This window comes from Phaenicophaeus curvirostris, chromosome 4, assembly GCF_032191515.1.
Source record: "Phaenicophaeus curvirostris isolate KB17595 chromosome 4, BPBGC_Pcur_1.0, whole genome shotgun sequence".
NCBI lineage: Eukaryota > Metazoa > Chordata > Aves > Cuculiformes > Cuculidae > Phaenicophaeus > Phaenicophaeus curvirostris.
The window spans coordinates 20,694,057-20,720,744 of NC_091395.1; the positions used below are offsets into that span (position 1 = coordinate 20,694,057).

The window sequence follows — 26,688 nt, forward strand, 5'->3', positions numbered from 1 at the left end:
TATATCTACCTGTCTTCTTCCAAGGACTGCTTTGAAATGAGGGTTGTCTCCCTTACACAAAATGATAAATATACTGTCACCTTTATCATATTTTTCAGAGGAGTGTGCCCTCCCGAAAACTTGTGAACAAATAGTGTCTCCAGAAGACGTCTGATGTAGTGTGAACAGTGACAGAAGCAAGCCAAGCTGAATGAAAAAAAAAATTAAATTAAATTAAAAGTGAAAGATTGCTTTTCATTGCTTCATAATTTAATGTCACAAAAGGAATAAGGACTAATATTCCAAAACTGCAAAGTCACTGAAATTGTGGGATTTAAGATACTGTTTTGATTGAAGCATCTAGAACAAAGATTAATGGAATCATGGAATCATAGAATCATAGAGTAGTTTGGGTTGGAAGGGACTTTAAAGATCATCTAGCTCCAACCCCCCTGTGATAGGCTGGAACACCTCCCACTAGTTCAGGCTGCCCAAATCCCCATCCAACCTGGCCTTGAACACTTCCAGGGATGGGACATCCGCAACTGGCATGACCAGCAGGTCCAGGGAGGTTATTTTCCCTCTGTACTCGGCACTGGTGAGACCACACCTCGAATCCTGTGTTCAGTTCTGGGCCCCTCACCACAAGAAGGGTGTTGAGGCTCTGGAGTGTGTCCAGAGAAGAGCAATGAAGCTGGTGAAGGGGCTGGAGAACAAGTCCTGTGAAGAACAGCTGAGGGAGCTGAGGTTGTATAGCCTGGAGAAGAGGAGGCTGAGGGGTGACCTTATTGCTCTCTACAACTACCTGAAAGGAGGTTGTGGAGAGGAGGGAGCTGGCCTCTTCTCCCAAGTGACAGGGGACAAGAGAAGGGGGAATGGCCTCAAACTGCACCAGGTGAGGTTCAGTCTAGATGTCAGAAAGAAATTTTTCACAGAAAGGGTCATTGGGCACTGGAACAAGCTGCCCAGGGAAGTGGTTGTCACCATCCCTGGAGGTATTTAAAAGACATATGGATGAGGTGTTCAGGGACATGTTTTAATGGCAGATAGGAATGGTTGGACTCGAATGATCCAAGAGGTCCTATCCAATCTGGTTATTCTCTGATTCTATGATTCCCTTGGCAACCTGTTACAGTGCCTCACCACTCTCATCGTGAAGAAATTCCTCCTTATGTCCAGTCTAAATCTGCCCCTCTCCAGGTTATACCTGTTCCCCCTCATCCTATCACTCCATGCCTATGTAAAATGTCCCTCCCCAGCTCTCTTCTAGGCCCCCTTCAGGTACTAGAAGGACACTATATGGTCTTCCTAGAGCCTTCTCTTCCCCAGGTTGAACAAGCTCAACTCTCTCAGCCTGTCTTTGTATGGGAGGTGCTCCAGCCCTCTAATCATCTTTGTAGCCTGCCTCTGGACACATTCCAACAGTTCCATATCCTTCTTGTGTTGATGATTCTAGACCTGGGCACAATATTCCAGGTGAGGCCTCTCAAGAGAGGAATAGAGGGGCAGAATCACCTTCCTTGACCTGCTGGATGCATTTCTTTTGATGCAGCCCAGGATACAGTTGGCCTTCTGGGCTGCGAGTGCACGTTGCCAGCTCATGTTGGGCTTCTCATCAGTCAGCACCCTCAACTCCTTCTCTGAAGAGCAGCTCTCAACCACATCACCCCTCAGCCTGAAACTGTGGATTGCCCTGACGCAGGTGTAGGACCTTGCATTTGACTTTGTTGAACCTCATGAGGCCCAATTCTCCAGCTTGTCCAGGTCCCTCTGGATGATATGCCATCCTGCCGATGTGGCAACTACACCACCCAGCTTAGTGTCATCTGCAAACTCACAGAGGGTACAGTCAATCTTGCTGTCTATATCATTAATGAAGATATTAAACACCACTGCTCCCAGTACACACCCCTGAAGGACACCACTTGTCACGGATCTCCGTGTGGACTTTGAGGCATTCACTACTATTCTCTGAATATGAACATCCAAACAATTCCTTGTCCACCGAACACTTCACCCATCAAATACATATCTCTCCAATTTAAAGAGAAGGATATTGTGGGCGATCGTGTCAAAGGCTTTGCAGAAGTACAGATAGATCACATCTGTTGGTTTTCCTGTGTCCAGTGCTGTGGTTACCCCATCACAGAAAGCCATTATGTTGGTCAGGCAGGACTTTCCCCTGGTGAAGACATGTTGGCTGCCACTATTCACCTCCCTGTCCTTCATGGGTTTTAGCATGACTTCTAGGAGGATCTGTTCCATGATCTTCTGATGCACAGAGGTGAGGCTGACAGGTCAGTAGTTCCCAGGCTTGTCTTTTCTACCCTTTTTGAAAATGGGGACAATGTTATCCTTATTCCAGTTACCACGGACTTCCGATTGCCATGACTTTTCAAATACTATGGAGAGTGGCTTGGCAGCTACACCAGCCAATTCCATCAGGACTCTGGGATGCATCTTGTCAGGTCCCATAGACTTACATATGTTCCAGTTCCTCAAGTGGTCACAAACCTGATCCTCCTCTACAGTGGCAGGGATTTTACCCTGCTGTTCACCATCTTGTTGTCCATTAACCCAGGTGGGTGAGGAGAGTGTTTGTCAGTGAAGACTAAGGCAAAAAATTTGTTGATTACCTCAGCCTTCTCCTCATGTGTTGATACAAGGTCACCATTTTCATCCATCAGTGGGGGTATGTTCTTTTTAACCTTCCTTTTCTGACTGATGTACCTGTAGAAGCCCTTCTTGTTAGTCTTCACTTCCCTGGCCAAGTTCAGCTCCAGCTATGCCTTGGCCTTGCTGACCTCATCCCTACACAACCGGGCAGTGTCCCTGTGAACTTCCCAGGTTCCCTGTCCCTGCTTGCGCTGCCTGTGCAGTTCCCTCTTATGGTTGACTGTGACCAGCAGGTCTTGACTCAGCCACACCGGTCTCTTCCCTTTCCTGTCTGATTTCCTACATCTGCGGACTAAAAGCTCTTGCGTTATATGGAAAGCATCCTTAAATATTTGCCAGCTCTGTTCTGCTCCCTTGTCCCTGCGGACCGTGTCCCAGGGGTCCTATTGAGTAACTCCTTGAAGAGCTGGAAGTCTGCTTTCCTGAAATTTAGTCTCCTGACTATACTCCTCACCTGTCCCACCTTTCTCAGTACCTTGAACTCCCCCAGTGTGTGATCACTGCAGCCCAGGCTGCCTCCGATCTTGGTGTCACTGATGAGCTCACTTGTACTGGTGATCATCAGGTCCAGTATTGCATCCCCTCGGGTGGGAGTCTCTATTAGCTGGATTAAGACATTTTCTTCAATGCACTCTAGGAGTCTCCTGGATTGCCTACATCCTGCTGTGCTTCTCTGTCAGGGTGGTTGAAGTCCCTCAGTAGAATGAGAGCTTGCCAGCATGAAGCCTCCTGTAGCTGGAGGAAGAAGGCTTAATTGGATCATTTTCAGTGTCATACAATGTTGCTTCCATTTCACAAGGAAGAAACTTACTTTTATCAGCCTTGAATTAAAAAATAGCTCCTCAAGCCCCAAATGTCATACATAGCCCTGCCAAGACATTAAAACAAGACTGTTGTGTATACAAGCAAGCATCTGCTGTGCTTTTCCAAAAGATATCTCCCACATTTTAGGCCACCTTAATGCTCCTGTGGGAGGTGTCTGACATTTAAAAATATTATTAATATCTTCTGAATGGTTTGCTTGTCCTTTGCCGACTTAAGTAGCTACCTGGTAGCAGTTTCTTTTTCATTTCCATGTGGAAACAAAATGAGATTTTGTTGTAAAGTTAATCCATTCTGATGGCATTTTTGTTGCCTATCACAAACAAATGAGGTAATTATTGTAGAAATTATTATACTGATTCTCCTTTGAGGAAGATTATGAAATAATAATAGGCATTGCTGATTTGCTTCTGAGAATGAGTTGCAGTTCACAGAGACTGAGTTTCAGAAACAAATGTCAAGAGTGATTCCTAGTGGCATTTTATCTTGGTTACATTTACCATACCAGCAGAGCCTGTCTCACTGCAAACCAATTACAAGACATAAATGAAAAGTGGTTTTCAGTATGTGAATTCCCAAATACCTCTATTACGCATCTTGTATTGTAGCCAGAGTCAAAGATTAAACAATTTCAAAGTAATTAAACCAGAGAAAGTTGAGCTAAGAAAATTTCAAACAATTAATGACTTATCCAAAGTCTGGAGTAAAATTCCGACTTTGATGGGAAATTTAAAATTATTTTGCCTTAGGATGGGGACCTCATATAAACCCATTAGAAGTGGTCACTGAAAGGATTCTGCACACCCCTTGCCCACTTATAAGAAGGTAATGTTGCTACTGGCTCTTCTGTGCTACCAGAAACTCTCTCCTCTTAAGTATATGAGCAACAGAAGGAAGGCAAGCATCTTGCAGCTCTGGATTTGAATTCAATTATTCTGTGTTCTCTTTCCCAGGTCCACTAACTCTCTTAATGGCTGTCCAAGTCTTTGTCCCCCCATCTGTTAATGGTAATATTACTCACTGTGTTTCTATGCTGTATACCAGCTCTCTTGATTCCACAATCTTAGTGTGGAGAAGTGCTGTAGAAAAGCTGCACAGTTCCCCAAGGCTCCTCATTCCCTGTGTGTCTTCCCACTTCGAGTACTCCAACTTCTACAGCTGACAGGCTTTCCTTGATCAAATTCCACTCCTCTGCCAGGCAGTAATCCCACAGAATGAAGGCAATCACAGTGAAGAGTAGTAATTTCCTTAAGCGTGAAAGTTCCCAGCCTGCCTGGTGCATTAACTGCCATCCTGTAGAGCAGTACAGTTGGTGGTGGCAGTGTCTTGAGCCTCCCTGGCAGTTACTGCATATAGCTACTTGCCGTTTTCTTGTATGTAACAGTTCTTAATCCCTCCCATTCATGAGGTCTGCTTTGTTTCTTCCGGAGTTCTTCAAAAGGCTTGGGAATGGCAGGGGCTGTTGACAGTTGTAAAAAGCCAATACTTGGTTTTCTGTCTTCTATTCATTGCTATTTGGCACACTATTGAGTTCTACCAGACTAAGTAGGTTGTGTTGCCTTGTAGTCAGCTCCTACTGTATTATATCAGAGGTGTTTAATTTTCCTTGTTAGCATTAGTGTTCCATTGACAGAGAGAAGGAAAGTTATGTGGCTTATGTATGAACTCCTCTGATTTGCTGCTGTACTGCTAGATAAAACCTGTGCTCTTCACTGTTCTATAGAGGTGGCTGAGCTCTTAGTTTTGTTTGTCACTGAAGTGTTCTATTTCTTAGAAGTTGTTCAGAACTCAAATACATCGTGTATGGCCTTGGGGAACAATTACAGTTTGAAGAGGTTAGTTTCAAAAATCAGATTTCCAGTTCTGAATTGCTATGATGCCTTTTTGGGGTTTCTCACTTGCTCTTGATCTGACTCAAGTCATGCAGACCTCTTGAAATTCATCCTTGTTGTGCCTAGGTGAGAGCTGACATGGGGTAGCTATCTTCTGTGCTTGATGTTGATGCTACTTTATGAGTGGCAATGCGCTGTAAAGAGACTGTGATTGGGACACCTGAAGTCTTGTACTCTCTTCTCTTTCAAGTGTGACTTTGAGTTACTACCCACTGTGTTTATTATTTCACCTTCTGTTCAGGCTGTATGTCTAGAGTGGAAAATACTTGGTCAAAATACTGTATCTCCCACTGTGACCAGATGAAGGGACTATTGCAACTGGAATCCCATGTTTTTCAGGCTTCTAAGTACTGCTAAAATGCCAAACCTCTATAAGATAAGAATGGTCTGAAATTCCAACTGACTCTGAGATCAGGCATGCTGCCTCACAACCCCTGTAACCTTCTCAGCCCTGGAATGCAGTCTCCATCCCTCTGGCTCCCTGTCCTCCAGGGATATAGTTCATGCAAATGTCACTTACTGAACCACTGGATGGCGGAGGCTCTTCGTACTTTCCACTTGATCATAAATAGTTGAGAGGCGGATGTAAAAGAGCAGATATATTAGAAGAGGCCCAGTGTATTCTGTCAGAAAAAACTAGAAATCAAAAAAGACATCTGTATCAGAGTAGGAAATTGTACCAATAAAGGCAGGAGAAAAAGAATACACCTATCCTCAATACCTATTAATCCTTCAAAAGTCATTTTGTCTTCATTCTGAGGACTTAAATGACACATGGGGGTTTTCCATGCTATCTCTTTAGCAAAGGAGTAAAATCCATCTAGGTGATGAGAGAGAGGTTTCTGTGCAGGACATTAACCCAGTCAGGAATGCTTCATGGAAGGCGGTCAAAATCATTGTTATCTCCTCTTTATGCTTTTGGCTGTGCCATCATATCCTTATTTAGAATTGAAATATCACTGAAATTCAAGGCCCAAACGCAAAAGTCAGCTTGCTTTCTGCCAGCGTTTTTTGCAACTAAGCAATGCATCAGTTAAAAGCCAACCAAGCATGACAGAAACAAACATTGCTTTGAATACTGGTTACTAGCAGAATCATCTGGAAGGGAAGGATCATTGCTTGAAATTTAGTGGTGGGTGGAAGACTAAGACCTGCCTGCCTGGTATATAGTGATTTGAGCCTTTGTTCAGTGACCGAGTGGGACTCGTCCCTGTGCAGGCATCAGGAGAAGTAGCCTGTGATGGGCAGAGTGGATCAGAAAATTACCCTGTAAGACAAAAACCATAATTTTGTCTCCCCGCTATCACCAATGCTAGCTGCAGAACACATAGAGGGTGTGGGGAGGCAGGGAGAAAAGGCAGAGATATAGTGCTGCCATGAGCTATACTCAGTTTTAGGTTCTGGCTTTGGTTTTGTCCAGCCTGCATTGCCTTTTCTCAGGGCTCACTCTGCAGCTATGAACAGCTGGAGGAAGTAAAACTCAATTAGAGTGATGTGAGGTCTGGATTTATCATCTGTCCTCTAGAAGGAAACTCAGAATAAAATGTAAATAGTGTAGTCCTACACATTTACAAGATCCAGCAAATCGTAACTGAAGTGCACAGTATTGCTTAAGGGATAAATATTCCTAACTAGTGGGCTGTTCGGCTTTAAGGTGGCAATTTGCACTGCTGTAGAATTATAATGGATAAATACCTGTGGCTTAAGGAAGCAGCACTGAATTTAGACTAGCTTTCTTAAAAGTAGTGTTTGGAAGGCAGTCTGGGCCCCAGTGGGCTGTTTTTCTAATTGCTCTTTGGAAGAGCATTGAAATAGAAAGATTTTCCTGCAGAAATATTCTTCAGTTAGGTTTTCTTCATTTGGGACCCCCAGTACCATTTCTTTTCCTTTATTAGAGGGGGAAACCTTTTGAAATTTCAGCCTTTCATAGCAAGTTTGTCTCCAAAAGTAAGACTTAGGTGTTTTCTACCCAGGAAAGTCAAATTCTCTTCTGTTCCATGTGGCACCATGATTTCTGTGCTCCATTTAGACTCTCCATGATCCCAAGAGCAGTTGAGGTATGTGTGTATGAAACTATTTAATGAAGAAGTGCCAAAGAGCTCACATTATTGTGGAACACACCACAGGCAAGGGCTTATTAGAGTTTTGCTCTAGGTGTTGTATTGGTCTGTTCCGAACTGTGAGCCCACTGTGTTGGACACTGCAAACTCCGTAAGAGACAGCCCTGCTATTAAAACCTAACACACCAAATACAGACAATGGTGGCACTTGAGACAGAGGTGCAGATAACTTGGTCTGGGCAGGTCAGTGTAAGAGCTTGGAATAAGCTGTTTTCTTCAGTGTAGATTTTTCTCTCAGCTATGAGTTGCACCACAAAGTATACCCTTAACTGTCAGCCTTCATCAGCTCTTTGGCATGAGAATATTATGAAGCTGCCAGGAAAAGTTTGGCAGGACTAAGCACTAAGTTGTGGTCACTTGGCAGTGCACCTCATACCCCCTGGCTGATTTCAGATGCTGAAAGAAGAAGGAAAGCTTCAGAACTTAGTAAAATTCCAGTCTCTATAACAGCCCAAGCTACCAGCCACATGATACATGAATCCCTGTGACTGATTGAGGCATCGATTAAATGTAGGCAGGAGGATTCAGAGCCTCCCAGAAGCGCAATTTAGAGAGGGAGCTGAGAGCACCAACAGCCATTCTTGAATCAGGGTTTGTAGAGGTGAGCAGCATCAGCATGCTCAGGTTTCCTTACAGGATGGAGACAAGGTCCCATCTTATCTGTATGTCAGTCACATCTAATACAAAGCATTAATTGCTCATGCAGAGGCAGGCAGTCCAGGGTCAGCTGTGAGATTTGCAATCAAAGTAGGTATTGTCTGGCAGGCAGGATTGTATTTGCCTTTGTAATAACTGAGTCACACTACTGGAACATTGTTGAGATCAGTAGCATTCTGTTTTAAAGGATGAGGTTCAATTTGCTGTAGTGTTTTGGATTTTTTTATGTTTTGAATGAGTTTCAGTCTGTTTCCCTCTGTTAAATCTCCCATGCTGAAACCTCTTCTCTCCTTGTCTGGCCCGCTTATTTTAAATTGATCAGAAATGAAAAGTGAGTTCCAGAAAGGCAGACAGAGAAACTCTGCTAAAAATCCCACAAGTTCAAGTGGGTGGAAGGGAAGATAGTCTTAACAAAAAATTACAATTGATTCTAATCATTGGCAATCAAAGGCAAGTACCATTAATTTATTATTGATTCTCAATGAATATATGCATTTAAGCCTACCTAGTATTTTGATACTCATCCTATAACTGACTGACTGATTGTTCTGGGGAGTTATTAGCTGTATTGAGGATCATTTTTACAGACGTTCAAAAAACCTATGAAATTATTAAGATACTACTTCCTGCTGACATATCCTGAAAAATAATAATCATATTTTAAATAAAACCCTGGAAGTAATACCACCATCACTTGAAGTTTCTGGACAAAAGAAATACCATTGTGTAAAACCAACCAAAAAAACAAAAGTGATAATTTAAAACACAGCATTTTTCTTCTGTAGAAATGTAAAAAACATTTTTGAAATTTCAGCCTTTCATAGCAAGATTGTCTCCAATGGTGGTGAGGCACTGGAATAGGTTGCCCAGAGAAGTTGTGGATACTCCATCCCTGGAAGCCTTCAAAGCCAGGCTGAACTAGGCTTTGAGCTGCCTGGTCTGGGGGAAGGTGTACCTGCCCATGGCAGAGGAGTTGGAAACAGATAATCATTGAGAACCTTCTAACCCAAACTCCATACCTACTTTTCTCAGTGGCTTAGATAAAGTGCTGTTCTTGAATCAAACCTCTCCCAGGCATAAGTTCTGTATGGGGTGTTAAACTCAATATTCATTAACTGTCTCAATTATCAGATCTTTGGGGACCTGCTTAATTAATACCTAAGCTGGAAACACCTACTGCATAAGAACAAAACAGAAATCTGAAATATGCCAAAAGACTCAAGATAAGAATCTTTATCATCAACAGATGATGAGACAAATGGAAAAACCATATAGGATAGCTAATTTGCAAATCAGCAAGGCATATTATGTTGCATGACCCAGATTGTACCTGCTTCTTTTATCTCTGTTCAGATGATCATGCCCGTAACACCTTACTGAAGTGAGTTACATACAGGTCGGAATTATAATCTCAGGCTTTATTTGGCAGAGCAGAGAGTATATTTATGGAAATATGAATGCAGCAGAGGTGAAAGGGGATCTTTAAAGTTATTTGAGAGAATGTGAGGTGAATTTTCTGGCTGGTAGAGGCAGCTGGCATAGTGTCTGACATCATCCCAACAAGTTTAATACAGGGAATGGAAAGTTTTTTTGATATGAGTTAGTAGTACCATGCATACTGGTTACGAAAAGATAGAAAAGGACACAGGGAAACTATAAACAGAGGGGGTGGAGGAGAGGGAGTCTGGAAAAGTCCAACAGAATCTTTATAAACTGACAGCCCATGGATTAGCAATCTTCCCATGAGGGCATCAGCTAATTCCTTTCTGTAATGTTTACAACATACCCTTTCTGTAAGACCACACAACACACTCTATCTTGTATCATGTTGCCTTTTGGCATAGTCTCACATTATCTCATTTGTGACAAGCTGCAGAGCAGAGCTGAGAAAAGGGCACACAGCCTTTTCTATACTGATCTGTCCCTGCAGCTCTTTCCATGCCATGTAGGGGCAGTTTCCCATTTCATCATTGCTGGTTGTCATGTTTTCTCTTCTACTGCCAATGAGATGTCTGGATTTAAGCAGGGGAAGCAGAGGACATGATATGAGGATAATACTTGCAGCCAGGACAATGACTTTGGGTCATTGCCTGAAACTATTGGCACAGCAAGAGGTAAAAAGCAGCTCAAGCATTTCCCAGGTAACTTTGATGGAAAAGCATCTGCAGTGTATAAATTATCTATTAGACAGAGCTTAGTTTCTCTGATAAATGTGAGATGAAGGTGCTAGTTGCAGGTCTGAGCCAGGGTCAGACTGAGACATTACATAGTGCAAACAGAGGAGAATCTAATGATATTGGACAGACAGACCATTAGAATGTGTGAGTGTACAGAGTGCAGCTTAGTTTTCTGAGAAACCAAAGAGAAGCAAGCAGTTGAATCTCCACCCCAAGTCCAAAAATCACATTAAACTTAGCATCTAACTACACCTTAGACTCCTCTTACAAGCCTAGCATCAACTGTTCTTGAGCTAATGATCATTAAGAAACATTATTAATTTCTGGACTAATTTCTACTTCATGCACTTTGATACCTTATTAAAGGTCATATAGTTACCTGGAGACGACAATGGCATAATTTTAGCAACATCTCTAATTCTTCACATTAAAAAATTTTTGGTTTTTCATGTTTGCAAAAATCTGCAACGGCAGCAGTTTTGCACCAGGTAGTACAATTCCTAAGGGCTGCTTGAATAGTCAATGATTTTTGTTCCTGTTCTTATGGCACTGGCTAATCCATTCTACAAAACATAAATAGTGGATGCAGGGGCACATGAAACTTCCCTTGTCTGGGCAGATTTTGCATTGATTTGGTGTCTAGGAGTATTTCAGGCTTCAGTTCAATATTTACTGTAAATACCAGAGATATGGATGGATTTGCTGTAGAATTTTATAGGCAAATTGCAGCTGACTCAGACCAGCTTCAGGAGCTGAAGACTTAACAGTAATGGATGCTGGCTGTCCCTGAGCCAGGCCTGTGCCCTCTCTGTGGGAAGAGGGAGGTGAAATCCTAGTTTCTTCCAGTCTCTTCTCCTAAGACTGAGCTGTCTGAAACCACGGTTTGGCATTAGACTGCTTCATACTCTGTCAAGATTCTTCCCTGAGACCATAAGCCTTTGTATGTTTCTTGGTCAAAAAGGAAAATTGCTGCAAATTAGCAGCTGCTGTTCTTTTCCACACACTTACATGCATGTTATATGTGTTTGTACCTATACATATTCAGCAAAGTGCCAAAGTTCAATTTGCAATCAAGCCCCAACATGAGTTTAAATTTGCTACCAAAACTTTACAGCGCTTTGACAGCATTTTTAAATCTACCGTACAACGTGAATAATTTTAAAACATATTTTTATCATCTGCTATGTAGATATCCAAGCAAAATAGTGCTCTATAATACCTGGCTGGTATTAATTACCTCAACCAGCTTTTTCCACAGTGCTTTTCACCTAGAAGTCTCAAAGCACTTTCCAAAGAGGAATATAATGTTATTTTCTTGCCACAGATTTGGAAACTGAGACACAGAGAAATTCAGTGACTTGTCAGGGTCACCCGAAAAGGTGGGCAAAGACTGACAAAGGGTCACCTGGTCCCCTTGAACACTGGTTCACTGCTGTTTCGGTCTCCTTTCTGTGTTCTCCTTACCTCCAGTATGGGTCTGGGCAACAATTACCCATAAAAAATAATTTTGCCAGGTTTATGCATTCTAGAGTGGCTGAAGCTTTTCAAATTTGTGTAAATTGATGAATTATCAACTTCCCTAGTCATTCTGAATAGAAATAGGAAAAGGCCTATACTCATCAGCATTTCACATCAAGAAGCTCTCTGTTCCTTAAGTAGCAGGAAGAGTTTAAGCATAAATTTGTGGGCAACTGAACAAAATAGCATGTTTTGTTTGTATTTACTGAATTCCCTCTACCTTCTTTTGCATTAGAAGCAGTAAACACTCAAGGGTATTTCTATAAACACTTATGTACAGGTCCTTCAGCCTGTACTGTGCTCAACAGCAACTAAAACATTCACTCCTCAGAATTAATTTTACCAGTAGCTCCCTAGCTCCCTTTAGCACCTGAAAAATTGACACATCTTCTTAGTAGAAGTGTCTGAGGAATCCCAAGCAGCCAGCTGGGTAGTTTCAGAGGTCTCCTCCTCCCTTATCAGTTGACTTCATGCTGCCAATAGGCAGTAACAAAGTGCCAAAGGTATATGTGGCCCAAGGAAAGGTATGAAGAATATAAAATCATGGCAAAAAATCAGGTAAACTCAAGCTGTTCTTTCCTGATAACCCTGGGGGTTAAAAATTATTAGCCTTAATTAAATGAAAAATAAGACTAGTCTTGTGTGTGTAGTTTGCTTTTGTGAAATGTTACAGTGTTTTGAAAGTTCATAGCATTTGACTGGGATCAGCTTGCGACTTGGCTAGCTGTGCTAAGATACAACAACATTTACTGTGTGTTCAAGCAGAAGCCTGCTACAAGTACAAACTTAGCTGTGTAAAGGAGGTGCTTTGCATTACAAATAATTGTAGTTTGAAAGGGTGCTGTAAACAGTGACTTCCTTTTTTTTTTCCTGGAGCTCATCTCGTATGATCAAATTATTTATTGATGAAGAGATTTAGCAATGAAAATCTGTTTGAGCATTTCTCTCCCTTTGGCATTTTATTGTAGTTGTTCTTAAGTCACCCACAGATTTACACAGAACAACATGTTATTTGGCACTGCTGCTAAGTTTTCCAGGTACCCACAATTCCCTGGAAGTCTTATTCAATTTGTAGGGTCCTGGCCCACAACTGTGTTTGAATTGGCAATAAAATATGAAAGTTCTGTTATGTATCCACTGAGAAATATATTCAGTGACATTGTCCACTGGTGCATCCTGCAGATCTTCAATGTTCTCTCTTACCTTCATCTCAAATTCCTTCCTAAGTAACGATCATATGAGTATTCCAACATTGATCTTAACTAGTTTGCTGGAATTACCACCCCTATTGTTCCTTCAGTTCCTCATATCCTATATCTCTTCTTCTGTTATAACTGTCTGTACTTCTACATCCCATTGAGAGGTTATAAACTTTTATTGAAGTAATTTTTTCCATTCCCAAATTAGGAAAAAATCTTAAGTTTTCCCCCATGGGAAGCTCAAAGCTGACCTCGTTCTAGAGCAGGTGGAGAAAACAAGTCTGCAGCAGTTTGGCTGCCCCTTTTTCAAATCCATCAATACTCATAAATTGCTTTGTATCATACTCATTCCAAGATTTCATGGGATTGTTCCACATTTACAGGACCAACTGAGTGAGCTCTGCCAAGCCACAGTCAGAGCAAACTGCTCCTCCCCTATTCACCACCCACCCACGTTCACAAGACAGAAAATCTTCAGTACGTGTGCACTGTGTGAGTAAGAGGAGAGAACCACGCTGATGAAAACACTGCCTCCACTGCCAAGAGAATGGGCACATCTTGTTATTCAGTACAACATGCACTTCCCCACTGTGTACACTCACTATACATAACCACAAGGCTTCAAATATAGATCTCTTGGCTTCTTATTCATTTTCCACAACATTTAACTCAGTGATAATTTTGCTTGTCCACTGGAAGAGACAAGACCAATTAGTGAAAGCATGGATATTCACATTTCAAAGATGTTCTATGGTTTGAATAAGTACTAGACACTCTCTTTACGTTTCTGAATTGAGAATTTTTTTTAATTGGAAAATATGAAACTGTTCCAGAAAAATAATGTATAGTATAATCTTAAACCTATTAATTACAGTTCCGTTTTTCAACCAGCTCTGTTTTACACCAGCAGCAGCCTATTAAAGTGCTAATTCAGATCAGAGAGAATCAACAGTTTTCTCTGCATGATTTTTTGTTTGCATTACAGAGCTGTGTGGAATCAGAGTCAAATAGGGAGGGTATGCAAAGAGGGGGACTGTACAAACACAAAGCAGAAATGCACAACCCAAGCAACTATAATCCAAGCAAATGGAGCAGTTCTGGTGCCAGCCTCAGTATTTTAAGGCTCTCAGGAGTCAAAGTATTCAAGCAACCTCTAATTTAAAATAACAGTTACAAAAAATATTTACTCAAGTACTGTGTTTCAGGGTTAATCTTATGAAATTCATAGACCTGGGGGCAAAATATATTTTTCACAATTCTATGCTGTTTTCTCAGTTCTATTTCGATCCTTCTGGTAGCCTGCCTGGGTAGCAACCAGACAAGAGAAGCTGGTAAAACAGAAATTGCCGTCACTGCTTAAATCAGGAAAGCTTTAATGTAAGTCTGAATTTGAGCAGGAAGAATGGTTTTCTTTTGCCTTTTCACTACAGAAGCAGTACACATTCTTAACAGTAAAATGCGAGCCGTGTTTCAAGAAGTCATATGCCACGTCGCAATAGGTAAAGAAAGGTCTCTGTCAAACATGCCTGTGCCCCAGATTTGACAGACATTGGAAATAAAACCCATCACTCCTGTGGTGGGAATTTTAAACACTTCTCATCAAGGGGGATGGGAGAATGGGAGCTCTTGGCACAGTAAAAATATCAGTTAAGCTATACATTCTGTGTACAAATGCATTCTTGATTGCCATTGTTAAACAGAATATTTTATGATTTTTTTCTCTATTGCTGCAGACTTTATATAATATAAAAATCTCTTGACTTTTTAAATGATGTGGCTAAGAAGATTTCTCCCACTGAGAATGGAGGTAATTTAAAACATGGAACAAAATGGGATAAGATGAATATTCAGAAACTTGTGGAGTCAACTTTCTGCACACACAGATTAAATCATAAAAAAGCCACTGCCTGCAGTATCAACACCTAGTCATAACTGCACTATTTATCATGGGATATTAAGCTTTAGTTATGTTACAATTTAGGCTACATAAACCACCGGGAAAAGAGACAATAAACAAAGTTCTTGCAAATTACTTAGTTGCAGTAAACAGGAGGCTGCACTGCTTGCAATTTTGCTTTGCAAAGAAATGCCATGGTTGAGAGGTGGTGGGATGGGTTGAGGAAGAAACAGGACACCAAATAGCATTAATGAGTGTGGCCCCAGTAGGCCACTAATCAGCGTGGGAATTAGTGGGGTGCAGCCTCAGCCTTGGTAGACTCGCAGACCTCTATTGAAATGGATAAGTCACACAGTATAAATTACTCTAAATCCACTGAAATAAACTGCTTGTCAGCACTTGGAGATTTGGGTCCTGGTGTTAGATCTGAGAAGGTCATGCTCTTGTTCATAGGTGTCTAAAACAGGTAGAATTTGTGCTGCCAGGGGCTATCTGCTTCCCTGGAAAGACAGAAGTGCATGTGAGCTTAAGCACATGAGATGGATATGTAATCTTACAGTGCTGACCCTGAAGGTGACTTTTCTTAAATTCAAAGGCAATTCCAACAGTAACGTCCACTTGCATGTAATATTTAACAGATAAAGACCTGTAAAATAGCATGGCCATTCTATGTATCTCGTATACACAGAGATACATCTTCCTAGGCCATAGTGACCCACTGGAGAGGAGAAATAATATTATCTTCTGCAAGTTGCTTAAAGACCTGGAGGACAGGAGATTATCAGTGGGTCTCGTGGTCACTCCCTGTGAAGAGTGGAATCTGTTGGCCTACAGCCATGATGCCAGTAAGCAAAACTCACTTGCTTCGTTAAAGGAATTGCAAGCAACTGGCCATTTGTTTTCCATTGCTATGAATTATCTTACCATGGCTTTTATGCCTCTTACAAAACTGTAGTTCTGTCCTATTCATGTTCATCAGTATAGGAATTGTGAATCTTATTATCCGAGATACAGATATCGTTTGTGTGTTACTCCAGCTAATGCACTACATCCAAACTGCAGCAAAAGTTAGGTCAGTCTAGTAGTGAGATTACTTTCAGCTCCACCACCTCTGCCTGCTGGAGGACATTGTAAAGGTCTTATTTCCCATTCCTTCACTATCCTTTCAAACCTTTCCATTGTGTTCTGTCTTTGGGCTGTGAGAAGGTTCAGTCTTTTACTTCCTTCTTGCACAGATAAGCCTGTAAAGTTAAAGTTCCCTACAACCCCATTTCAGTGGAACATGCTGCCTCTCTTCTACCACCTTAACCTTCCTACAGCTGCTTATAGGAAAATAACTGAAGTCAAACTGAGAACAAAAGTAAAATCAGGCTGTGGATCTAACTACAGCATAAGAAATGTGTTGTTGATCATGGTGAATGCTTTTGTTTTACAAAAAGATCCAAAAGTTTTGTGACTCCTGAGACTGGCCAGGTATCTTCTGCCTGGAATACTTGGCCTCACCACTTTCAGAACTGGTTTTTGAGTGGACAAAGAGTAAAACAATCCCATCCAATAATTTTCCTGCATTAGAAACAGAATTACCAGAAATCTATGTTCCTTTTTAACATCCTTCCACTCTCAAACATGAGGAGCCTTGTGACAAATGAATATATTTGGCTACAGATCCTATACAGGCATATGAACCATAGATAGGCTAAAACTGTTTTTAAAAATCGGGGTTTTTTTTTCCTCAGGCAATATTGTTATGTGTACCTTCTAAACTTTAACTGTATGTCAGAGTTAGCACATTAAAAACTTGGCTTACTATCCATTTAATTCTGTTTTGAGGGCTGATAAAGTATTTACACTATTTGACATATGGAAGGACAGGCTGAGGAAGTTGGAGTAATGTGATGCTAAAACATATTGTACATTAAGATGTATCATGTTGATAGTTATAAGGACATACTTACTGTGGTCCAACCGACCTGCTGACCTAGGTCTGTAAAATACAGTGTAATGATGGAAGAAACAGCAAGGCTTTGAATGTTAATGGAATCTTTCAAATAGGGCCCATCTGTAATGTCAAAAAGGGAGAGGAGATGGCATGAACAACAGGCATCCTCTCAAATACTCAGCATAACGTGGAGGCTGCCCTGCTAGTGGTCAAAATGTAGGCTCAACTTGTATTGATATTTGCTTTTCTAGTGCTTATTAATTTTAGCAACTTAGAGCATTTCTATGACAGTTATTATCTCATTTTAAGAAAAGCATTAGGCTGACATGACACTGGGTGGCAATTCACAGCAATTGTTACAATGCTATCACTGTTAATCTACAGTATTACAAACATGCCACGTAATCAGACAAGCGATTTCATAGGCAACTTTTTGTTCTGTCTTGCCAGACTAATTGGAAAGTCAATGTCATGCAGTGTCTCCCTCACTGATATCTTTTGCTGAAATGTTTGTATTCTCAGACTATTTTACAATAGGTGGCACTGTCATGATGAACACAATTTCTTGGGCAAAGGCCCTCAGTCCAAGATTTCTTTGTAATCTGTCCGATCTAGGCAGACCAGGCATAACTGAGCATTACATTACTTTTCACAGTATTCTGTGTCACCTCCTTCTAGTGTGGATGTTCTGAGACTCTACAGAGACATAAAACGGCAATACCCAATTGTGTTTTTTTATAAAGGCAGTGAGCTGGATATTAGGAAATCTCAACAGCTACTGGCATGAGGTGTTGCCATGGCTGCAACGCTTCTTTTTTCTTTTCCATTTTCTGTGTTGCATCTCCCTTTCAATATGTTTGTTGACTGTTTAAATCAGTGAGGGTGCTAAATTCTACCAGGTGCTGAGCCCTCATTTCTAGGTCTCTACAATACTGTGGGTCCACAGACCAAATGCCACACAGTCCATGGAAGCTTCATCTTCTACTGCCATGTCCACCATGTACTGGCACAAAAAAGAGGCTGCCGCCTGCAGCCAGCTGCATCTTCTGCTGAGGTTGTGAGCAAGTATTAAAATAGATAATGCAGTCAGAAAGGAAATAGAGTGAATGGTTTTTAAATTGCTTTGTCTTCATTTTTTGATCATATACTATATTCTGAAATATTATTACTCAGTAGTTATGAAAACCATTAGATTCCTTTATTAATGAGAAAGCTAATAAGTTAATCACTTACATCAATTAATGAAAAAACGCTAACAGTTCACCCAATAATACATATATAGAGAACAATACCATTAGGAAAAGAACTTGCCAGAGGATTAGTAAGATGTTAGGTGGGTGTATTCAACTATATGAATACTTACTGCGTTCTAGTTGCAGGCCAACACGGGAAGGGTACCACTGGGGACCTGTTCAAGTCACAAAGCATGACAGTTAATTTTATGGTGGAGGATCTACACTTCTCTTTCTCTTAGTATTCTTTTTAGCTAATAGCTAAAAATGTGAGATTAAAAAAAAATCCTCTTTCAGTCTCAGCCGTACAAGAAGAACACAAGAGAGCTAGGACAACCTCATAATACACACATTACAGCATAAATCCCTTTTCCCCACTTGAGTGTTGAAAAGGCCAATTTCAAGGCTGAATCAACACACTAAAAATGGGTGTGTATGTGCACCACTGTGAAGTATAAAGAGGACTCTGTTTATTGCTATATTTGCCAAAGCTCTATACTAAATGTGTCCATCTTGCCCTTCCCTCCAAAATTATGCTTGTTCTACAATCTGGTCCAAAGTGTTAGGTTTTTCCCACTTAGTAATATAAAACCTGAACAGGGAGGTACAGCTAGCACTAGTTCTTAATCATGGATTAATCAGGCAAATAGATACACAAATAGCAGAGGCACCCACATAGCTAGTTCTGAGTTGTTTATGATTTCCATGATAACCATCGACTTAAGGATGTTCCCTAGAAGCAGATTTTTAAATTAGCTATCTTAAAGGTTGCTTCTAAATGCACAATAGTAGTTGGCAGTTGTGGCTATGTGCTTTTTGATGATTTTGGACAGAAACCAATCAGTTTGTTCAAAAGGGTACAACTGCATTTGTTGCTCTCAGTGGCAGGACAAGTGGGTAATTACCAGAGAAAGACTGCAGAAGGGATTGTAGCTGTTCAAACTGTTAAGTTGTCCAGCTATTTATAGTGCCTTTAAGCAGAAGGCTGTGCTGATTGAATGAACAATATAAGTACTCCTCCTTTGCATCACAAAGACACATAACTTCACCTAGCCCACATACACACTTCGGTTTACTATTGAAGGTTTCTTGGACTGATCTGGAGCAGCCTAGGGAGACCTTACACAGCCCATGGTGTTGACTGAGATGTAGGGACAGCAAAATCTGGCAGAGGAAAGCAAGGGAACAGCTGCATTATCACCACTCCCAGCCATTTCTACTGCATTTGTCTTTATCTCCTTTAACACACCTTAGGATACTTGATAACTTGAAAGAGATTTGTTTTATCTTTTCAGTTCAAAGTGTGGGTGAAATTAGTCAAATGGAACTATGGTTTTCTTTAGACCTATCTTACAATTGTTAGTATTCCTGTATTTATGATACCAGTATTCCTATACCATAAAGAAATGGGGAAAAAAAATTCTTCACAAAGACTGTGGCCTCAGTTGGAGAAGACCCTGGGCAATCTTATAGGACTTGAAGGTTAACCCTGCTCTGAGCAGCAGCCTGTACCAGATAAACTCTGGAGGCTTCTTCTACCTTAACTGCACTTCATGATGATCAGGAAAGATTGTTCACCCCACCGGCTGCCAGCAGGAGCAGAAGAGTACCTGTACACAATATGTGCAGGCATTAGATGAACCCATGAAGCAGGGTTAATAGTAGGAGGTAAGCCTTGCATCAAGTAAGTTGCAAACATTTTGTTCAAGGTATCACAACAATCCATGGCTATTAAAGATAACAAAAGAAAGTTAGAGAAAGAGCAGCTGTCTGACTTGTCAAGAAAGATATGATTTGCTCCAGGACAGCAGATATCAATAGTTATTTGAGAGCCTGAATTGCAATGTATTTGTGTTAAACTGGAATCTTCTCCATCCTCCCTCCCCTATTACAGTATGTTTCAATAAAGGACAATTTACCTTATACTGTGGCAATGTGCTTTTAGGTATGGATCATAATCATCACAAGGGCAAACAGAGGTTGTAAGCTTAAGTACGTCATCCCACATTTACAGCCCTTTAGCCTCAGCACACTATTATGTTCAAACATACTGAAAGATTTAGATAGATGGAAATGTGCCTCTCCTGCTGCTTGCCTGCAGTGACCTTGTTATCACACCACTGTGTCTCTGGTTTCCAGATCAGCCCTGGAGTACTGTGCATATTTTGCTGGAGATATGAGGAATTAGCTCCTGGGATGTTCCTTCCCAGCTCTTGCTATGGCAGGGGGAACACTAGCTAATGTCAAGTGGAAATGCTGTGCAAATGGAGTTGAGGACAAAGTCCAAACACATTGCTATTTGTAAATATGTTGGTTTTAGTCTGGACATGAAAGTTTCCACATTTACTGGCCACAGACTTTAGCAGGATTAACTTCCCAATTTATTCTTGTGATTGTGATGATGCATCAGAGCTCTAACCACATGGTACTCAGTAGGTCACAGTCTCTACGTATTCTCTGTGATCAGCAGAGCTGTTCAGCTCCCTTATGCAGGATTATGGTTTCGGCTATACAATTCACACTTGGAACAAATTTTTAAAAATAACATTTCAGCCCACTTATATTCCAGACCGGTTTTGACTTCAAAAAGCAGATTTTGGCTGACCAGAAAAAAAGAATGGCCACCATGATACAAACCACAGGTCTATTTATCCAATATTATATCCTTTGTTAATTAACCAGTATTGTGGTTTCTCCATCACATTTCTTAGATTTTTAGCATTTGTGTAGAACATGCAGGTTCCTTTTTTTACAGCATGTTTGGACAGGAATTGAAATGCCTTCCTGTTTTTTCCATCTGCTGTTTGATTATTAAACTTAAAATAATTTAATGCTATTACTTCTAAAGAAAAATAATTCAACACAGGATGGTACTTTCTTAGAAAGTGACTCAAGGTTTATTTTTAATAATTTCTTTAAAAATCGACATAAGGAAAAACTATTTTGGATGGGTTATTTGTTTTACCTGCCAGTATTTAAAACAAAAATTAAAACATAAGCAAACTGACAGGATATATAAAAACTGACAGTCTCCTTTAATTTGACCATAACCAACTCTGAAAGCAACTGTTAATACTGGGTATAAAAAGGACATGTAATGCTATAAAAGAACCATAGAAATACTTGATAAAATGACAGCCTCTATTCTATGCCCATTTGCCAATACCACTATACAAAGACGCACAGAAAACCAAGTTCTACTGGTCCTGCTGCTCGCCCAGGGTTTTGGAGTTTTTTTCACTGCATTTATCCTAAAATTTCAATAATTTAATCAGCTGACAATCACAGGAACTGGGGACAGTTATATAAATCCACATGCAGTTTTAAAAATGTCCAAAGATATTTTCTATCCATGATTCAAATTGACCTTAATGTGTGCTTCATCACTTAAATATCACAAAAGATTTCAAAAATTTCACAACTAAGAAATGTAAAATTCTAGGTACTTTCCAATAGGTATGAAGTAGAAGGAGTCAGTCTAATTTTTATTGTTTCATAAAGAACCTTCCATAAAAATTCTTTAGTGTGCTGCCTGTTCTATAGTAAATTATACAATCAAATGCCTGTTTGTCACAAAGTAATTATGAAGTTACAAGAAAGCATATGAAGGCAAAGGCGTAACGTGATGAAGACCTTTCTTGCTGGGAAATTCAGCATGTTCCTTAGAATGCATTTCTGCAACAGCTCTTCCACTGGGGAGGGAGGAGTCTAAGAAATGTAAAACTGACCTGACAGGCACAGATAATTAGCAGACTGACTTTCCATATTCAGCTAATTTTATTATCACTTAAATTGTTAGCTTCTCATTGTATTTCACCACCCATGCATCTCTCATAACAAATAGCTGTAATAATTACAAACAATACCTGCTGTGATATGAAAAGGATGATATGAACAAAAAAATTACTATAATCAATCAGCAGCAGCATGTTTTTGCAGAAATACAGGAAATTCTAGAAACCGCGGTACCAATATGTCTTATATTATCACGAAATGTTACACATCAGCTGAGAAATGTAACAGGTCTTGCTCATGTGAACTAAGCACAGATTAAATGCATTCCACCACCTTAATCAGACATCAGTTTTGCTATCTACATAGCAAAAAGAAGACATTGCTAGGACATACTCGCATATTAGTTCGTGTGAGGATGGTATGTGTGTGCATAACATATAGAGACAGATAGACATATCGACACACAGATTATCCGAGATCTTTCCTTGATAAGTAAATATTGAACAAATACAGTTGTTCTACATCTGCGACCTTGAACAGCAATGGTCATAAGTGTTATTTCTCTTGGTTTCAGCAAGCATGTTTGAGCATTCTTGGGACTGCTTCTGAGAAAACAAGAATAGACAGAGATATCACCGTGCTGACAATTGCAGCCTTTTCTGGAGTGAAGTTTGCATACCCTTGCTTCACTGAGCTGACAGCAGGAAAGAAAGATGTTGAAATGATGTGAAGCTGTTGCTTTCTGCTTTTATTTTAAAGAAAAGGCTGTGGGACTTATTGTGCTAACTTTGCACTTCAGTGACTCCTGAGCATGATGGCAGTAAGCAAAGCATACATAAGAAACCACAGTAAAACTAAGCTGGGCCACATGACCAAGAGAGAAACTATCTGAAACTATTACTTACTATGCTAGCCTTCACTATAATAAATGACAGCTGCTGAGTACTGCAAACTGAACAATCAGCCCAGTTAAAGAATCGCAGCTCTCAGCAGCAAGGCTGGGGCAAGCAAGGCCCCATCATCTCTTCGCAGGGCCCCACCTGAAAGGTTCGTCTGGTCAAAGACCAAAAGAAGTTCTACTGCTTCGACCCACTAAGTGCCAGCACAATCACCTGGCTAGCACAGACAGACCAGCTCTAGCCAGATCACCTTTAAGTACTGCCCAACTGCACTGGCCTGACACTGTACTGAGCTCCTGAGCCTAGACGAGCTTGCAAGGGGCAGGCTATCAAGTATATGCTGCTTCCACCTTTCTCTAAGTCTTTAGGGCATAGGAATGGCTTTGAGAAGGCATTTGCTGGATCTGGGACTGTTCAGCTAGGCTTTTTTTCCTTTTCCTATAGGAGGACCTTCGATATGTTCTATCAGAATATTTAAACACCGGAACCAAAGTCTTGAACTAGATCCATGTTTTTATGGGAAGACATGGGAAAGAGCAAATCAATGTGTCCTGTTCAATAAAATCTCATCAGGATATTGGAATTTATGTTAGTTTTAATACCTTCATACCCAGGGATAAATCTCTTTTCTTCATCAGTTTTTTTCTCTGACTATTTTCTGTGATTTCCTTAGTTTGTAAGCTCTACAGGGAAGATCTCTGGCCTTGTGTTTTACAATGGCACCTTGACTTCTAGTTGCTATGGGGACAGAAATAACCCCTTTCTTAATGACTTTCTTTTGAAAAAGGAGCAAAAGCATCCTTTTTTTTTCTTCTGTTGGCTTTTTTGGTTTTTTGGTTTTTGTTTTTTTGTTTTGTGTTGTTCTGTTTTTTATGCTATTACATGAATGCATCTAACTACAGCCACACTGCTTGCATAGGGAGAGCAAGCAGTGTGCATTGGCTGAGACCAGCGATACCAAGGACAGGGTCTGGCCAAGGGGTAGAACAGCACGCACATCCCACAAAACTACTAAGCAAATAAGCCCCAGACTGATGATGTGTCTGGCTAAATGCTTCCTTTTTAGCTGTCCATTTGATTGTTCCCACTGACCTTAAATGCTTAAAGTCATGCGCATCTACTTTTTCCTGAAGTCATGTAACTATGACACTGGCACTTCCACTGAAGCCCACAAACCCTGATCCAGAAAGTTTTTCAGAGCAGAGTGTTCTATTGCACACAATGCCTTCAGCCACTCCCTTTTAAAGTGTCAGAATTTTTCTTCTCTTTGCCTAAGATCTGGCAAACAGGGTAGCCTTGTCCCTACATTGGTTTCTGGGAGTAGTTAATATGCTGTAACTGTGCTCAGATGTGGAATTCCAGCCTGTGAAACTGCACTGCACCTTGGGTCACAAATTCACCTGCTTGTATTTTTATTGAATGCTTGAATTCCTTGAGGAAGAGAACACCTCCCCCCTTTTTTTCCCTGAAAATTAATCCTCAGACTTGAGCTTTATTGTGTTTGGAGAGTAATGGATAAAATTTCTTACAAGTCAGCATAGTTTTTCTTAATGAAGATCAATTGTCATTAGCGGTAAACAGAATACTATTTGTCATTTAGAGGTCAATTTATGTCACTAGCAGATTAAGCTTTCAATTTTCCTCCTGAAATAGCTTGACACTGAAAGCAACTGTGGAAATTCTGACAGACAAAAAGCATCAGAAACTAAATGTAAGTAAGCATGCAACACCTAGATGCATGCTTTAATATTTTTTCTACCTTCTTTCTCCTTTCCACTTCCAGTCCTGCGCATTTATAGTTTTTCCATGTTACCTGCTGCAGAGAATATAATTAATTTTGAAGTTTCTGCATGGATTTGTATCTAAATTAATATGCGCAGGCAAGAGAAGGGTAAGGGAATGAAGCTCATCTTTTATTTCATTAATAACAACAATAGAGGAGACTATAGAGAAATAAGAAACCAGGTATTCTGAGGAGCCCAGAGCTTGAAGCAACATTCCCAAAAGGGAATACTCTTAATCCTAAGGATTAAACCCTAAACCTAAGGAACTGAGGAGGTGCTGAATGCATCGTGATGTTGCAGGGCACAGTAGTCAGGCTGCAAGTGCCCAGTTGCAGCAGTGGGACATATACACACCTCCTGGCCCAGAGCAGCATGTCTGCAGGGCTGGCTCCCCACATCTGGGCTTTGTGCTTCCTTTACTACCTGCGTGGCACACAAGCACTGCTAGGAGACATGCACTGTCACTGCACAGGGTGGGTGGGCAAGCTAGTCAGTGAAGCTGGACTCTGTGTAGTCGTTTTGAGGAGTCTTTTGACCAAGGGCCCCCAAGGAGGACTGTGTCCCATGATCTACACACTAAAATAGCACTGAGTTTGTTTTATACTTGCAGACAGCTGTTTTCTGACTCTGAAATGCCAACCCTGATTAAAAGAGAGATGAGTAATATATGTTGATTGAGGATCTATATTCTGGCAGTTACCTTTGTCTTTGATTCTCCTCTCTCTACAAATTCAGAAAGGGTAATAAAGATAGCTGCTGAGGTATCGGGGGAACGTGACAACTTAAGTAGAATACTCTTCCTAAATATACTCCATCAGAGAAGCTTTCATACAAAGGGTGACCCAAACATGAGAAACTGTGCGTTAAGCAACACACATTTGACAAACTAAATACATCTTTCAGGAACTAAAAATATCTTTCCTTCTCTATATTCCTGTCCATATTCTAACATAGGATTTTTAAGCATGCATCTTTAATGTCTGGTGTTTCAAGAAATCTGTTGCTGTCTATCTGAATCTTTATTGGCTCAAATACTTTTACTGGTATGGCAATAGACAACTCAGACAAGGGTTTGATAGGCAGCAAAGCAGAGCATTTGAACACAGGTATTTGACCATCCTTGTGGTCTCAGAAAACATGAGCAATTAGGTATAATGGCCTGTTTTAAAATGATGTTGCTTTCACAATCTTGGTTCATGTGCAGCCTGTGCCAGGTTCTGAGAGAATAATCAGTGCTGTGCCTTGCAATGAAGATGATGTGTGATGCACTGTGTTTTAGAACACTGGTAACACAGAACATTATCTCCACACTTTGAAAATCTCTTGTTTGGATACTGCTGTAATCAACACTATTGCTAAGCTCATTTAGGTAGCATCACTCCACAGAGCTGCATAAGGGGCAGAGAGGGGAGAACTGATGCGGTCGCTATTTTATCCTGCACTGCTTGCATACTATCTGAATATGGTGCAGTGCCGGAGTACATTACAGCAGGCTTTGGACCCACCTGATTTTCGTTCCAGCATCAGAAAGTACCCAGTGGTCCTACAATCACACCCAATATGGCAAAGATGTCTCAAAAGCTCATTTGTGCCTCCACCTCAATGTACTGGGCAGAGAAGAGTTCTACACTGTGCTCTAGCTATGTTTATTTAAAAACATTCCTTAGTCAATTAGCTAATAAACATTGTAATGAAGTATAATTTTCTCTCAGTATTTGACTGTCCAGGAGACAGTGGTCTCTCCAGCTTCTAATCTAATCAGGATGCATTCCCTTACCAATCCCTAATAGCAATACAGTTTTTTGTATCTAGTGATGACCATCAACAATTAACTGAACACATTTGAATGTGGATGATTTCTTCCTTCGTATAAATTAACTTCTCATAAATTCATTGGTAAATTCATGCTAAAAATTTGTGCCCACTAATAAAAGGACTACATTGTAATTTCTCCATGAGTGATGAGGAAATGCAGCATAGAACTGCCCTGCTTTGGCAGCAGATCAGACACTAGCATGTGAGCCTGAGGGGCTCAGTCATGTTCCCATGTCCTTCCTGGGAGAAGCTTATTTGAGCTGGTTTAATTCCCCATCCCAGTGCCTTAATTAGAAGCTTCAGTGCCTTAGAAGCTCTGCCACGAGGCTTGGGAAACTACTCTTGCC

General features: G+C 40.7%; 1 protein-coding gene across 3 annotated transcripts in view; it reads right to left on the reverse strand.

Annotated features, from left to right (window-relative positions):
* TECRL (trans-2,3-enoyl-CoA reductase like) overlaps window positions 1-26,688 on the reverse strand; it is a 63,352-nt gene that overhangs the window by 11,373 nt on the left and 25,291 nt on the right. For all 3 annotated transcript variants that reach the window (XM_069855458.1, XM_069855456.1, XM_069855457.1), the window contains exons 3-6: window positions 18,240-18,284; window positions 16,893-16,996; window positions 5,890-6,005; window positions 81-186 (exon numbers count right to left, since the gene is read on the reverse strand). In XM_069855458.1, coding sequence (XP_069711559.1) covers window positions 81-186; window positions 5,890-6,005; window positions 16,893-16,996; window positions 18,240-18,284 — 371 coding nt within the window. The remainder of the gene's footprint in view (window positions 1-80; window positions 187-5,889; window positions 6,006-16,892; window positions 16,997-18,239; window positions 18,285-26,688) is intronic.